Source organism: Pan troglodytes, chromosome 11 (assembly GCF_028858775.2).
Source record: "Pan troglodytes isolate AG18354 chromosome 11, NHGRI_mPanTro3-v2.0_pri, whole genome shotgun sequence".
Lineage (NCBI taxonomy): Eukaryota > Metazoa > Chordata > Mammalia > Primates > Hominidae > Pan > Pan troglodytes.
The window spans coordinates 109,084,100-109,100,553 of NC_072409.2; the positions used below are offsets into that span (position 1 = coordinate 109,084,100).

At 42.1% G+C, this 16,454-nt stretch overlaps 1 protein-coding gene across 27 annotated transcripts in view; it reads right to left on the reverse strand.

Moving 5' to 3' along the window:
• The window catches only part of KDM4C (lysine demethylase 4C), a 404,595-nt gene that overhangs the window by 306,921 nt on the left and 81,220 nt on the right, over nucleotides 1–16,454 (reverse strand). For 24 of the 27 annotated variants that reach the window (XR_010148777.1, XR_010148778.1, XR_010148776.1 and 21 more), the window contains one exon: nucleotides 6,573–6,766. The exons of the other annotated variants lie outside the window; for them this stretch is intronic. Coding sequence is in view for 18 of the 24 variants with exons in the window: in XM_001144352.6 (XP_001144352.3) it covers nucleotides 6,573–6,766 (194 nt within the window). In the remaining 6 variants the exon portion in view is untranslated. The remainder of the gene's footprint in view (nucleotides 1–6,572; nucleotides 6,767–16,454) is intronic. 27 annotated transcript variants of the gene reach the window in all.

Sequence of the window (16,454 nt, forward strand, 5' to 3'; positions counted from 1 at the left end):
TCAAGGTGGACAACCAGCTTTCCCACCATTGTGGGTTTCCTAGGAGGACACTGTCCCTTCTTCAATCTGTAGGAAGCATTGGGAGTACCTGAAGAAAGAAATATCCCTCAAGACAGCCAGACACAAAGAGCGATGGCAGGAATACCATTCCCAGCCCTGGAAACTCAGCAATTCAGCCAACGGAGATGCCAAATCAGAGTGGCAGCTCAGCAGTACTACACTGTAGGAGGTTTGTCCCACAGGTCTCCTGGGAATGAACCCCTAGCTAGCCCTCTCACACCCTTTGGGAAATACCCCATTCAGGACAGGGGGCACTCTGATCCTTTACTAGAGCTAAGGAAAACCTGGGCTGAAGGCACCATCTGGTACCAAAAAGGAAACAGTAACCTAGCAGAAAAAGAAAAGAAAAGAAAGAAAGAAGGGTCAAGAATATCCTTGGTAAATAAATCCAAGGTAAATGATAAGAATCTCTAAGTAGACATATTTAATAGTAACCAAAAAAAAAAAAGGATGGGTGCAGTGGCTCATGCCTGTAGTCCCAGCACGTTAGGAGGCCAAGGCATGTGGATCACCTGAGGTCAGGAGTCCGAGACCAGCCTGGCCAACATGGTGAAACCCTGTCTCTAACTAAAAATACAAAAATTAGCTGGGTGGCCAGGCGCGGTGAATCCCAGCACTCTGGGAGGCCGAGGCGGGCGGATCACAAGGTGAGGAGATCGAGACCATCCTGGCTAACACGGTGAAACCCTGTCTCTACTAAAACTACAAAAAATTAGCCAGGCATGGTGGTGGCGGGCACCTGTAGTCCCAGCTACTCGGGAGGCTGAGGCAGGAGAATGGCGTGAACCCGGGAAGCAGAGCTTGCAGTGAGCAGAGATTGCGCCACTGCACTCCAGCCTGGGCGACAGAGCGAGACTCCGTCGCACAAAAAAAATAAATAAATAAAATAAATTTTAAAAAAAAATTAGCTAGGCATGGTGGCACATGCCTGTAATCCCAGCTACGGAGGGCTGAGGCAGCAGAATTGCTTGAAACTGGGAGGCGGAGGTTACAGTGAGCTGAGATCACGCCACTGAACTCCAGCCCAGGTGATAGACCAAGACTCTGTCTCAAAAAAAAAAAAAAGAAAAGAAAAGAAAGAAAAAAGAAGAGAGAAGACTGAGATAAATAACTAAGCCTACAATAACGCAAAGTCATAGACATACATCCACAAGAAACAATAGCAAACAGGGAACCATGATCTTCTCAAATGGACAAAGCAAGAAACCTGTGACTGACTGGCCCTAATAACATAGCTATATGTAAGCTCTCTGATCAGGAATTCAAGATAGCACTTTCAAGGAAACCAGTGATCTCCAAGATAACACAGAAAAGGAGTTCAAGAATTTATCAAAGAAATTTAACAAAGACGGGGCACTTTGGCTCACGCCTGTAATCCCAAAACTTTGGGAGGCCAAGGCAGGCGGATCACGAGGTCAGGAGATCGAGACCATCCTGGCAAACACGGTGAAACCCCGTCTCTACTAAAAATACAAAAAATTAGCCAGGCGTGGTGGCGGGCACCTGCAGTACCAGCTACTCGGGAGGCTGAAGCAGGAGAATTGCTTGAACCCGGGAGGCAGAGCTTGCAGTGAGTCGAGATCGCGTCACTGCACTCCAGCTTGGGCAATAGAGCAAGACTCTGTCTCACAAAAAAAAAAAAAAAAAAAAAAAAAGAAAGAAATTTAAACAAAGAGATTGAAATAATTTTTTAAAAATCAAACAGAAATCTTGGGACTAAGAAATACATTTGCTGAACTAAAAAATTCATCAGAGGCTCTCAACAGCAGAATTGATCAAGCAGAGGAAAGAAACAGTAAGCTTGAAGACAGGCACATACATAGACACAGGAGAAAAAAAATAAATTAAAAAAAAGATTGCCAAAAAAATATAGAAAATTACCGCTAAAGACCAAATCTAAGAATTACTTCTGTTCAAGGGGGAACTGAGCAAGAGCAAGGAGTAGAAAGCTTACTCAAAGAAATAACAACAGAAAACTTTCCAAAACTTGAAAAAGATAAATAAATAAAATAAATTAAAAAAAAAAATTAGCTGGGCATGTTGGCACATGCCTGTAATCCCAGCTATGGAGGGCTGAGGCAGCAGAATTGCTTGAAACTGAGAGGCAGAGGTTACTGTGAGCCGAGATCACACCAGGTATAGAAAAGTTAGAGATCACCAAACAGATATGACCCAAATAAGATTACCCCAAGGCATATAATAAATTTCTCAAAGGTCAAAGATAAAGAAAGGATCTTAAAAACAGGAAGAGAAAAGAAGCAATGACATATAAAGGAACTCTATCTAACTGGCCTGGCAACAGATCTCTCAATGAAATCATATAGGCCAAGAAGTAGTGAGATGGCATTTTCAAAGTGCTGAAAAATGGGGATTGTCATCCAAGAATACTGAAACCAGCAAAGCTGTCCTTCAAACATAAAGGAGTGATAAAGTCCTTCCCAGATAAATGAAAGCTGAGAGAATTTGCCATCACCAGTTTTCTATCTGCTTACTCTAAGGATACTTTTCCCCTTAAACCTTCAAGCCAGAAATGTTCAAATAAATCATCAGCTGCTTTGAAGTCTCTTCAGTACAAACCTGTGTTCATGAACACTTACTCCGCAAACCTGCCACACACGGTAGCTAGAAATGTATGTCTCCTATGTATAGCAACTCAGGAAACTTAGTATTCTTAATAGTTACCTTTTAGGCTTTTATTTTTATTTATTTTTTATTCTTTGAGACAGTGTCTCCCTCCGTTGTCCAGGCTGGAATGCAGTGGCACCACCTCGGATCACTGCAGCCTTGACCTCCCCGGGCTCAGGTCATCCTCTCACCTCAGCCTTCTGATCAGCTGGGGCTACAGGCGTGAGCCACTATGACCGGCTAATTTTCGTATTTTTTTTTTGTAGAAACAGTTTTGCCATGTTGCCCAGGCTGGTCTTGAATTCCTGGGCTCAAGTGATCCGCCTACCTTGGCCTCCCAAAGTGCTGGGATTATAGGCATGAGCAACCGCACCTGGCCTAGAAAAGAATCTTTTTTATTAAAAGTTTCCATGCCTGCCCTTAAAGAGATGGATCCAAAATAATTTAACACTCTTCTAATTCAATACAAGAATTCTTTACAGGGCATCGCTCCTATAGCCAGGCCCTGTGTGTTAAGTGCTGATGATTCAAAGGCGAAAAAAAAAACACACACCAAAAAAACAAAACCATGGACCTTAACTTCAAGGCACACACAGGCAAGCTGGAGGATGGTCGGGGAGAAAGGAGGTGGGAAAATGAGGGAGATGGCAGGAGGGGTGGCCACAACCAGTTGTAAGATGCAAAAACAATGTCTAAAGTAGGGGCAGCACATAGTCCAGAGAGTCTTTAAGCAAACCCTAAGTGAAACATGGACAGATGAGAGCAGCATGGGCCCGTAAGTAAGGAGGGAATCGTAGGCAGTCTTTGCAATAATCCCATCCAGAGCCTGGTACCTGGAGGTAGAATTCAAGAGGAAGGAGTAGACTTGAAATGCCAACCTATAAGGTCAGAGAGACAGAAGAGAAAACAATATAGTGACAGATATGTCAAGCACAGGAGAGGCCACCCACTAGAGAAAAGTAAAGGCAACCATCCCATACTGAAGGGGAGATACAGCTCAACAAGGAGAGGACAGGCAGAAGAGGATGCTGGTGCACACGCACCCACATGTGCATACAGAACCTTACAGCCCTTCATCCTCTCGTTTTGTCAACTCAATAAAAATATTCCTGTGACTCTGATCATGAGTCACAGAATCAGAATGACTGGAGGTCATCCTGGCTAACCTTGTGACTTGGGGGAGTGAAGGAACTGCAGTCCAGACAAGCAGAGTTATTTGCCCAAAGCCACATGCACTAGTGCATAATAAAGACTACAGCCCTGATTACTGGGCCCTCGTGTCCTAAGCTCTGCCAAACCGCCTGCCTCCAAATACTTCCATGAATTTGTGTTGCTTCTAACATCTTTCAAAGCTCACCTCAAATATATTATAAGGATTGCTAAAATGAATTTTAATAATGACAAAGTTTACCTCAAAATTATTTATGCTGAGGAAATGTAATTATTTCATACATCTACTAGAAAATATCTGTAGGGGCATTTATAACACTCTCTTCCTACAGTAGTTATCTTAGGAAATAGTATGTAGAATCAGTGTTATAACTCACTACTACATTTTATTATTTTATCATTATAAACAATGGCCAAGGTTAAGGATAATAGTGACAGTATAAATCTACTCTTAATGCGTCTGATGGAGGCTGTATACTTAATAACTAATAGAGTAATTAACTACTGCACATATACAAGCTGCAAGAAAGAAATACTTTGAAAATGGGCATAATTATTCTCACTCATGATTAGTGATGCTCTTTCCCAAAGACACAAGACACCAGAATCCATCTTAGCCCTGACCAGAATATTCTTCCTGAAGTGATCATTAGGAGACAACATCAACCTGTTCCCAGGAGAAGACAAGACAGCCATCTTTCTTAATTAGAAAGCAGACACTTCATTTAAACTTTCCTAATACTGAAAACTCAAATTAACATCCCAGGCATCCTCATTTATTAATTCCTTAACAAATCCCCAGAAAAGTTTTGCTACTAACTTTTCAGATTTCTTAAGCAAGACATAGTATGTAGTTGCCTACATACTAGATTTTATTAACATGTTGAATTCACCCATTTCATTCAATTTTATCCACACTTTAAGTGAATGTCAGAAAGAGCATCAAGATAACAAAGCAGCTGAGAAATGTCCAGGAGCCTAACCATTGTTGAAAATATTTCTCCTAGTCTCTCCAAGCTAAGTTCTGAAAAAACTAAAAGATGACATTCCAACAAACTTTACAGTAATGCTGTACAAACACAACAGAGATCCCTGTCCTTAAGCATGTGCTCAAACCAGGCCCACAAATAACACCTGAGTGCTGGGTGCAGTGGCTCACACCTGTAATCTCAGCACTTTGGGAGGTTGAGGCAGCAGGATCACTTGAGCCCAGGAGGTCAGCACCGGCCTGGACAACACACTAAGACTCCATCTCTACAAAAAGTAATAACAAATAAACATCTGAGTAATGAATAATCCCATCACATTCTCTTGTCACTGGAGCCTGTATGAGTCCTAGACCACTTATTAAAAAGTTCCATTTGGCCAGGCGTGGTGGCTCACGCCTGTAATTTCAGCACTTTGGGAGGCCGAGGAGGGTGGCTTACCTGAGGTCAAGAGTTCGAGACCAGCCTGGCCAACATGGTGAAACCCCATCTCTACTAAAAATACAAAAATTAGCCAGGCGTGGTGGCACACGCCTGTCATCCCAGCTACTCGGGAGGCTGAGGCAGGAGAATCGCTTGAACCTAGGAGGTGGAGGTTGCAGTGAGCCAAGACTGCACCACTGCACTCCAGCCTGGGCAACAGAGTGAGACCCTGTCTCGAAAAAATAAATAAATAGAAATAAAAAATAAAAAATACATTGGCTGGGTGTGGTGGCTCATGCCTGTAATCCTACCACTTTGAGAGGCCAAGGTGGGCAGACTGCCTGAGCTCAGGAGTTCAAGACCAGCCTGGGCAACATGGTGAAACCCTGTCTCTACTAAAATACAAAAAATTAGCTGGGCCTGTAATCCCAGCTACTTGGGTGGCTAAGGCAGCAGAATTGCTTGAACCCAGGAAGCGGAGGTTGCAGCGAGCCAAGATCGCGCCACTGCACTCCAGCTTGGGCGACAGAGCAAGACTTCATCTCAAAAAAAAATAAAATAAAATAAAAATAATTAGAGGAGGATGAACCAGAAGATCATGAAGATGGTTTGAAACTACACCCAGGAAGTCAACTCTTCACTCCTAACTACCTCCTACATACCATTCAACAAATGCTCAAAGTAAAGATGCCCAATAAATTCTTGAAGCCTAAAATATTTATCAATTCATGGTTCACAAAATGGACTACAGGCAACTTTACATATACAGTCATGCATCACTTAATAACAGTGATAGTTTCTGAGAAATATGTTGTTAGGCAATTTCGCCATTGTGTGAACATCATGGAGTGGACTTACACAAATCTAGATAGTGGATCTACTACAGACCTAGGCTATATGGCATAGCTTATTGCTTCTAGGCTACAAACCTGTACTGTACTAAATATTGTAGGCAATTTTAACACAAAGTATTTAGCTACAAAGTATTTATTTAGCTAAACATATCTAAACATGGAAAAAGAATTTTTCAATTGCATTATAAACTCAGGATGACCGTTGTATTTGTGGTCCATCATTGATCTAAACATTGTTATACAGTGCATGACTGTACGAGTTACCATGGGGTTTATGGTTTCCAAGCACAATCCCAGACAGAATAGAAGACAATTAATTATTACAGTCAAAAACTTCCTTACAGCTCACATAAATCTGAATCCACCAAATCAAAGAACAAAATCCTCTTCAATATGTGCCTGATGCCCAAATTTCAAAACTCCAAAGCAAATGAATATTAAACAAGTAACTTGCCAAGACTTGGGCTCTCCAAAGTGGAGATAATTAATGCTATAGAGGTCCATGTCTTCGGTGTGCCATGCAAACGTGGTCTTCCACATGCCAAAATAGAGATATGGGGTATTTACACCCTCAATAGAAATGCCACACTCTTCTTCAACCACATCCAAGACTGTATTGAGGCGAGCTATGTTCCATTCATCCACACCCTGGAATGAGAGAGAAAGAAAGAGAGAGAAATCAAATCTTACTAAACCATGAAAGATAGCATTTACTAATCAAACCACTATCCACCAAAATTATCACGCTGTATATTCTAACTAACTGAAAACTGAAAAATAAAACAACCCTTATTCAAGAGCCACATACATATGTCCATTATTATTAGTCAAAGATTACTACCAGCATAATGTGGTTCCATATAACTATCTGGTAGAAATTTATACCAAATAGCTTCCTGATGCCAAATGGAAATGAAAGTTACAGACCCACTCCCAACTTGGCTGTCAGCAAAAAATTACTGATTCAAAGTAGATGATCTGGCATGTGCTTTCCCTCCTTGGCACACCTTTTTGTTTTTGGGGTTTTGAGATTTGGGTTTTCTTGGGTTTTTTTGCACATTAGTTTAGAGGTAATATTCACCATCACATATCACATCAAGAAACCAATAGCAGAATATATCTTCTGCTATCTCTCTCCCATCCCTATCCATTCAATCTTAGCATGTAATACATTGTTTCCTTAAAGTTCCACTCTAATTATTGGAAAAACTCTTGGCAGTATCCACTGATCACTGTGCTTCTACTGATGCTTCAAATAAATATTTACCTCTTAGGTTAATGGAAAAATTTAAACACATAATGCCTATTAAAAATACTTATCCCAACTTTGGTAAAACTGCTGGAATAATGTAGTTTTATAACAGTATAACAATATGGATGGTGATGGCAGAGCGAGGGAAGGTTAGAGTCACTACTATAAGAGTTAAGGTGATAGGAAAAGATTCTGGTTTGATTAGAACTTAACAATCATTTTTTTTTTTTCCCCTGAGACAGTCTCACTCTGTCGCCCAGGCTGGAGTGCAGTGGTGCAATCTCAGCTCACCACAACCTCTACCTCCCAGGTTCGAGCAATTCTTATGCCTCAGCCTTCCACACAGCTGGACCTACAGGTGTAGGCCGCCGCACCCAGCTAATGTTTCGTATTTTGAGTAGAGACAGGAGTTTCGCCATGTTGCCTAGGCTGGTCTCGAACTCCTGGCCTCAAGTGACCTGCCCACCTCGGCCTCCCAAAGTGCTGAGATTACAAGCGCGAGCCACCACACCCAGCCAATCACTCATGAATTCACTACAGTTCACAACTGCTTAGAAATTTTTACAAACTATGCATTTTTACCATATATTTTTATCAAATTCTAAATATCAGAGACTAGGCATGTTCCTGTGTAATCATGGGGAAACTGAAATGCCTTTAAAGCCATTCCAACCTTTTCGTGCTAATGCACTATTAGAGAAGCACATTGGCCAGGTGCAGTGGCTCACGCCTGTAATCCCAGCACTTTGGGAGGCTGAGGAAAGCAGATCACTTAAGCCCAGGAGCTCAAGACCAGCCTGGGAAACATGGCAAGACCCCATGTCTATTTTAAAAATAAAAAATTGAGGGTATTAAATTCATCTATGTCTACCAAAATTGTCCTCTCCAATAACTATACCAATGGCTTCACATACAACCACTTCTAACATTTCCTGAACACACTAAAAGCTTTTAGAGTTGTTCTGTTTTCATTTTGGTCTTTAAATGATTTTCTAATCAGTGTGTTAACCTTACTGTCTAAAGCTTTGGGGTTAAAAAACTATTGATGAAGCAGCTAATGAAACTCTGACTCAGGTAACATAACTGAACATGCCAAAGGACATAATTTAATTCCCAAATTCTCTTAAGTAGCCACTCTATCTACAACTTAGGCCGCACGCTGAGAAGCTTGTTATTTGGAAACTGGTCAAAGTATCCGTTTAGAGAAGATCCGGCCGGGCGCGGAGACTCACGCCTGTAATCCCAGCACTTTGGGAGGCCGAGGCGGGTGGATCACGAGGTCAGGAGATCGAGACCATCCTGGCTAACACGGTGAAACCCTGTCTCTACTAAAAATACAAAAAATTAGCCAGGCCTGGTGGCAGGCGTCTGTAGTCGCAGCCACTCAGGAGGCTGAGGCAGGAGAACGGCCCCGGGAGGTGGAGTTTGCAGTGAGCCGAGATCGTGCCACTGCACTCCAGCCTGGGCGACAGAGCAAGACTCCATCTCAAAAAAAAAAACAAAAAAAGAGGAACATCCTAGGTTCCAACTTTTCAGACCTCATAGAAGTTCAATCACATTATGTAAAATATTTTATCTCATTCTATTTATAGTGATGCAATCTCTTAACTCTAGTCCAATCAGACTTCAGTCCAATCACTCTAATAATAGAGTCCTATTTAAAAGTCATTAGTGAAGCAATGAATCTGAAGTAATAAATGAGCACCATATTATAGGAACCATTTTTAAACTGAATGAGCTTGCAAATTTAGACACAAACTATTTCTCTAAAATTCCTACATATGGAGACATCTAAGTTTTATTTCTGACTGACACTATCTTTTAAAAATAACCAAGGTTGAATCCCTTGATATCCTAGACCCATGGTATAAGGGGAAGAGGGTAGAGATCAAATAGTGCTGGACAAAAAGACCTAGATTATAACCCCAGCTCTGCAGGTCACTGAGGGGAAAATCACCGAGCTTTTCTGAGTGTCAAGTCTTTCTTCATGGAAACACAAGGGTTCTTGTACCCTCCTAGAGTTGCTCGGAGCACTAAATAAGCTAATGAAAATAAACTTTAATAAAATAAAATTTAATTATTAGAACTGATATAATAAATATCACCACTATTCTCTAGCAAATCTTACCGGAAAGCCTCCCAAAAAACAAGTCAAGCATGTGAGAAGTGATTATTTAATAAAATATGATTAAATTCACTACTGAATTTCTCCCCGTTAATGGGCAAATAACATATTTGCAGCAGTTTCTTCTCAGCAAGGCAAGGTTGCTAAAAAGTAATTTATTTTGCTAAAATAAAAAGTCATATAATTTCAATTAACCAGTTGTGCAAATATTAAGAATAACCAACAGAGAGAGATAAATCTTATTGTTTCAAAATTCTTTCTCCAATTTTTGTTCTCTACTATTAAACTAGCTATCTGACTCCAAAAACAGGCTCCACAAAGGCTCTTCTGAAAAGTACCAGGTCTGTCTCATATACTTAGACCAAAAATGCACCTAGTTATCATTAAAGTGAAGTGTTATACAATATACTACCTCATTACACTATACACACTTGTATCTTACATTTATTCTAAACAATCCTATAAAATAGGTAATGTTATTCCCAAATGAACAAATGAAAAAATTAACACTCCTAGCTAGAAGTAGATGGTAATGATTAACCTAAATCTATCTGACTCCTGGACCTTCCCTTTTAAAGGTTTATGCTTCTAGTCCTGATCCTTTCAAAATACAACATATCATCCTCTTCTCTCAGCATCATTGTCAACAAAGATCTGAGGTTCAGGAGCAGCAAACACGTGAAGCTGCTGCATTCTTCCCACCAGAGGCAGTGCCACTCTACACAAATACCAGCAAGGCTTACACTGCAGACTGCTTCACTTGAGAGCAGGTGACAGGAATGATTTAGTGTAAAAGCAGTCTCCAAACGCCAGCTACACACAAGCCCCACAATGACAAGTTAGAATCTGCCGAACTGTTCAAAACTTAATTCCATCAGGTTTCAGCAGAAAGGCTGCACACCAGCCCAAGTTCACAGACAAAAGTCTCCTCCTGGATTCTGTCTCCCTCGAACAAAACTCTCCCACACATGTTCAGCAGGCACATGAGCAATATTCATAACTCACCTGACTTCCAATGGACTAACTGGAGTCCTAAGCCTGGGAGTCTACGTGCCCCGGCCCCTTTCTCCTTTCATGCCAATTACCCAGTTGGCGCCTGTCCTGCCCCATTCCTTTACGTATCCTGCATCTGTTTTCTGAAACAACTCACAATTGGACCACGATTTTTGCACACAGGTGTAACTGAGAACTTTATTAGGGATATTCCCTTTCAATCAGTGATAGTATCTTCCTCCTATCAGGAATCAGACAGCAGTTTAAAAGCACTCGTAGGCCAGGCACAGTGGCTCATGCCTGTAATCCCAATACTTTCAGAGGCCAAGGAAGGAGAATCACTTGAGGCCAGGAGTTCAAGATCACCCTGGGCAACATAGTGAGACCCCGTCTCTACAAAAAATTTTAAAATTAGCCAGGTGTGGTGCCTCGCGCCTGTAATCTCTGCTACATGGAAGGCTGAGATGGGAGGATCAATTGAGCCCAGAAGGTCAAGGCTAGAGTGAGCCAGTGATTGCGCCACTGCACTCCTGCCTGCATGACAGAGCAAGACCCTGTCTCAATTAGTCAATCAATCAATGCATTCCTAAATCTTCAATGTCTCAACTAGGCCATCCTGGACTCTCTCCACAGTAACTGCACTCAGCCTCTGCAAAACTAAAGGGAACAACACAGCAACATGCCATGTTAGAAACCTTGAGAAATAATCAGCCATTTCCACCTACAGAAAGAAAGAATGTGAAAATCATAGTAGCTCAATTTTTCCCAAAATATTTCCAATGCAACATTAGAAATATGGGTCCTAGGCTGGGCGCAGTGGCTCACGCCTGTAATCCCAGCACTTTGGGAGGCCGAGGCAGGCGGATCACCCGAGGTCAGGAGTTCAAGACCAGCCTGACCAACATGTTGAAACCCCATCTCTACTAAAAATACAAAAATTAGCCTGGTGTGGTGGCACACACCTGTAATCCCAGCTATTCAGGAGGCTGAGGTAGGAGAATCACTTGAACCCGGGAGGCGGAGGTTGTGGTGAGCAGAGATCATGCCACTGCACTTCAGCCTGGGCAACAAAGCGAGACTCCATCTCAAAAAAAAAGAAATATCAGTCCTATCAGATGCCAAGGTCGAAAAACTTTGTCCTCTTTAACTCTAGCTCTTAAGACAGTCACAGCGCTGACAGGCACCCCCAAAAGCACTCATAAGGAACCCTGTGTAACTTCGTTTAACTCTGCATTTCCCAAAAATCATTTGACCACGGAAGCTTGTTTGTAGAACACATTTACATCACGTGAAACAGTGCTGTGTGGGACAACACATTAAAGGAAGCATTATGATAGGCGGTTCCCTCAACACTGTAGTGCGAATGTAAGTCAGTAAAACAAAAAATTACTGTGACCACATCAGAGATGCACTTCAGAACCCGGGGTGTGTGAAGGGGTGGCTGGAGAATGGTCACATTTATTGTCAAAACACACATATTTAATTTGATTATGTCACTAAACATAAAAATAGTGTAAATTAAAAAAACTTAAAACAAAAGATATTTGTAAATGAAGATAGTCCAAAGGATTAAAACTAGGAAAAGAGAAGACTCAATCCAACGTTATAAAACTATAAAATGTACTGAAAAACAGAGAAAAGGCTTTTTTAAAAGTACGTAAAAATGATGGTTTATGCCTGTAATACCAGCAATTTAGGAGGCTGAGGCAGGAGGAACACTTGAGCCCAGGAGTGTGAGACGATCCTGGGCAATAAAGAGAGAGACCTCATCTCTACCAAAAATTTTAAAAAATAGCCGGGTATGGTGACACATGCCACAGGTCCCAGCTACTCAAGAGGCGGCTGAGGAGGGAGTTGAGGCTGCAGTGAGTCATGATTGTGCCGCTGCACTCCAGCCTAGGCAACAGAGTGAGATGTCTCAAAAAGAAAAAGATGGCATGTCCATTAAATATTACAAAAAAGGTTTTTTTTTTAGACAAAAAATAGATTATTAGTAAACTTTTGAAAACCGTGTCACTGCTGCACTCACCCAGCAAACAGTAAAATGGAATGAAGAATTTCAATCTGAAAGAGTAACCCAGTATCAGAATAGCACCATGCTGCACTGGAATCAAAAGTTCTCCAACCAAATGCTGGCTCCACCACTCACCAATTATAGGATGTGATGGTTTCTCAATGGCCTTTCATGGCAGAGCTACGCCCAGGGTTCAATGCTGCAAACTGGGCCACAAGAAGACTGTGGCTACCTTGAAAGGACCACAGGAAAAGTCCAGTCTTTCACTGAAACTGTTTTCAAGAAAATACATTATTCCTAGCAGAAGTGGAGAAAGCCCTAAGGCTTCCCAATAGTACATAAATCCACACATGCCTACCTTATAGGACAGTTGTAAAGAAAGGATTACAAAACACAAGTGAAAATATTTTGAAAAATTGCTTAAATTTTTCATTTTCAAAGATGGGGAGAGGGTTCAGACCACAGCTTTTTAGAGGGGCACCTCGATGGATTCACGGACCACTCCACTTCAAAGACGGCTGTCAGCATCCTGTTCCAAAGAGCATGGCAGGAGGCCGGGCACAGTGGCTCATGCCTGTAATCCCAGCACTTTGGGAGGCAGAGATGGGAGATCACCTGAGGTTAGGAGTTCGAGGCCAGCCTGGCCAATATGGTGAAACCCCATCTCTATAAAAATATAAAAATTAGCCAGGCATGGTGGCACATGCCTATAATCCCAGCTACTTGGGAGGCTGAAGCACGAGAATCACTTGAACCCCGGCGGCGGAAGTTACAGTAAGCCAAGACTGCACCACTATACTCCAGCCCAGGCGACAGAGCGAGACTCTGTCTCAGAAAAAAGAAAACAAAAAACAAAGAGTACAAGAGCACAGCAGGAAGTGGAGAGCTGAGTAATAAAGCAGGACTTACAAACTCAGGTGCCCAAAGAGCCAGGCAGGTAACAGCAATTAGTGAAGGCAGCCAGGTATATGTCAAAAAAGGTGGGTATGGGGGGGTGATGTGTATTTGGAGACAACCAACCTACTATCCTGTCTAAAGGAGACAGCCATTACTCAGTCACTGGGAAAGCTGCCAGATTTTCTGATTTTTTTTAAGCCCCAAATCCCAATTTTATGTGACATTAACCAACTTTTAAAAACATGTGGATCAGGCCTGGTGCAGTAGCTCACGTCTGTAATCCCAGCACTTTGGGAGCCCGAGGCAGACGGATCACTTGGGGTCAGTTCTAGACTACCCTGGTCAACACGGTGAAACGCCATCTCTACTAAAAATACAAAAAAAAAATTAGCCAGGCGTGGTGGTGTGGGCCTGTAATCCCAGCTACTCAAGAGATTGAGACAAGAGAATCACTTGAACCCAGGAGGCGGAGGTTGCAGTGAGCCAAGATCGCATGCCACTGCATTCCAGCCTAGGTGACAGAGCAAGACTCCGTCTCAAAAAAAAAAAAAAAAAAAAAAAAAAAACAAAAGAAATGTGGATAAAAGAAAATAAATCTGTGGCCAAATCTGCAAAAAATGTAGCAGGCATTAAAGAGTCCATACTTATTACAGTAATTTTAAAAGAATAAAGGAAGGAGGAGTTTTAGAGACAGGCTATAAATATGAAGTTAGTGGTTGTGAGCTTACTGCTTTAAAATGAATCATATATTTGTCCAACACTAAATAGCTCTATCAGTTACTCCATAAATGTGTCCAGTAACTGGAGTGAGACTATACAAGTGGCAGGAACCTAACAGGAATCCACTCTATGAGCATGTTTTATCTCTCTGTTCCATGATCAATATGCAAATGGCCAAAGAAAAACAAAGTAAAATGGCAAAACACAAAGCCTGAGCAATTAAGAAAACTGATAACCAGCTCCAGGATAAGTAGGATCTAGCACAGCCCTGAACAAAACTGTGTAACTTCTTAAGAGAAGTCTCTGTGAGGCAGCAGAATGGCAGGGAGGGTCTGCTAGAACTCAGCCATTTGCCAGGCACAGGTGATGATTCTGTGAACTGCACCAAAGACGGCCTGATCATGCATTCTGCTTTGTCCAACAAGTGGAATAGCTATAGTCACTTGCCCACAAACCTGAGAAACTGCTACAATATCAACACGGAGACTGTGGACGAAGCCCTGGATGATTACTGAAACACTTCCAACTGAACACACAAAACGTGAAGATTTTCTTCACTCTGGCATATTTTAGGGGCTGCTTTCTCATTTGTTGTACATAAAAGCAGAGTTTGCTACAGAAAAATTGATAAACTGACACACACGATTATTACTAATCATATTTTTATGGTACTTTCCATATAATAGAAGAGGAAAAGTCTGTATGAACCTTGTTCCCCAAAATTAGGTCAAAACCACTAACCTGTCACTCTCTCGCTAAGTCTTTCCATATCTTCACAGTTATCACTCTATATTCCATCCTCAACAACATCCTTCCCATTTCCTGCTGTCACCCTCAGCACCTTCAATATTATCCTCATGTGGCTGATTTCCAAACAAAGCTATGAGCCCCCATCTTTCTCCTAAGTTTCAGTGCCACAGAGCCAACTCCAAACTGGGCCAATAATGACCAACAAAAATTTTTGAAATTCAAGAATTCACAGGGGGAACTACCACTTCATTAGAAAATCCAATTATTAAAAAAAGAAGATCTGCCACCTAGATTCTGTAAGAATCTGAGAAAATACTGAAAGAACCTGTTAAAGATTCTCAAGTTTCCAGGTCTACCCCGTAACTTAACGAAGTCATCAAAAAGAATATACAGATGGGCAGGACTACAGTCTTTCTTCCACCACAAAAATGCCATCACCAAGTTACATTTAGATGTGCTCTTGGTCTTTCCAAGGGCTGACATAGCTAGCACCCATTTAAATTGCCTCTCTCAAAGCTTGCTAACTGTAGAGCTGGGGACATGTCTTCTACCTAACAACATGGCATGCACCACCATCTCACATAGAATCGGAAAGAAACAAGAGGTGGGATAACCCCCATGCTAGGAAATCAAAAGCAAAACATCATTTCATTTTACAGATGAAAGGAAGGTGCCCAGTCAGTAACTTACAGGACTCCTTGTTTGAAAATTAGAACAGAGGGCTGGATGCGGTGGCTCATGCCTGTAATCCCAATGCTTTGGGAGGCCGAAGTGGGGGCGGATCACAAGGTCAGAAGTTTGAGACCAGTCTGGCCAATATGGTGAAACCCCGTCTCTACTAAAAATACAAAAATTAGCCAGGCGTGGTGGCAGACGCCTGTAGTCCCAGCTACTCGGGAGGCTGAGGCAGGAGAATCACTGGAACCTGGGAGGCAGAGGTTACAGTGAGCCAAGATCTCGCCACTGCACTCCAGCCTGGGCGACAGAGCGAGACTCCGTCTCAAAAAAAAAGAAAAAAGAAAGAAAAAGAGAAAATTAGAACAAAGGCCAGGTGCAGTGGCTCGTGCCTGTAATCCTAGCATTTCAGGAGGCCAAGGCAGGCAGATAGCTTGAACCCAGGAGTTCAAGACTAGCCAGGACAACATAGCAAAACCCCATTTCTATAAAATACACAATAATTAGCTTGGCATGGTGGCACGCACCTATAGCCCTGGCTACTCAGGAGGCTGAGGTAGCAAGAGCACCTTAGCCTGGGAGGTCAAGGCTGCCATGACTGTGGCACTGCACTCCAGCCTGGGGGACAGAGTGAGACCTGTCTCCAAAAAAAAAGAGGAAATTATAACAGAACAGTTAGTCTCCTCAACAGCAAATGTATTATCTGTCCAGTACATCACAGCTCTTTGTAAACAATCCCTTCATAAATACTGGAATTGGTCTCATTTTTATATTTCAGCATTGTGACATGGTGTTTCTCATTAACCCATTACTGTGAAGCTTTTTATTTTTTTGAGATGGAGTCTCACTCTGTCACCCAGGCTGGAGTGCAGTGACACGATCTCTGCTCACTGCAACCTCCACCTCCCAG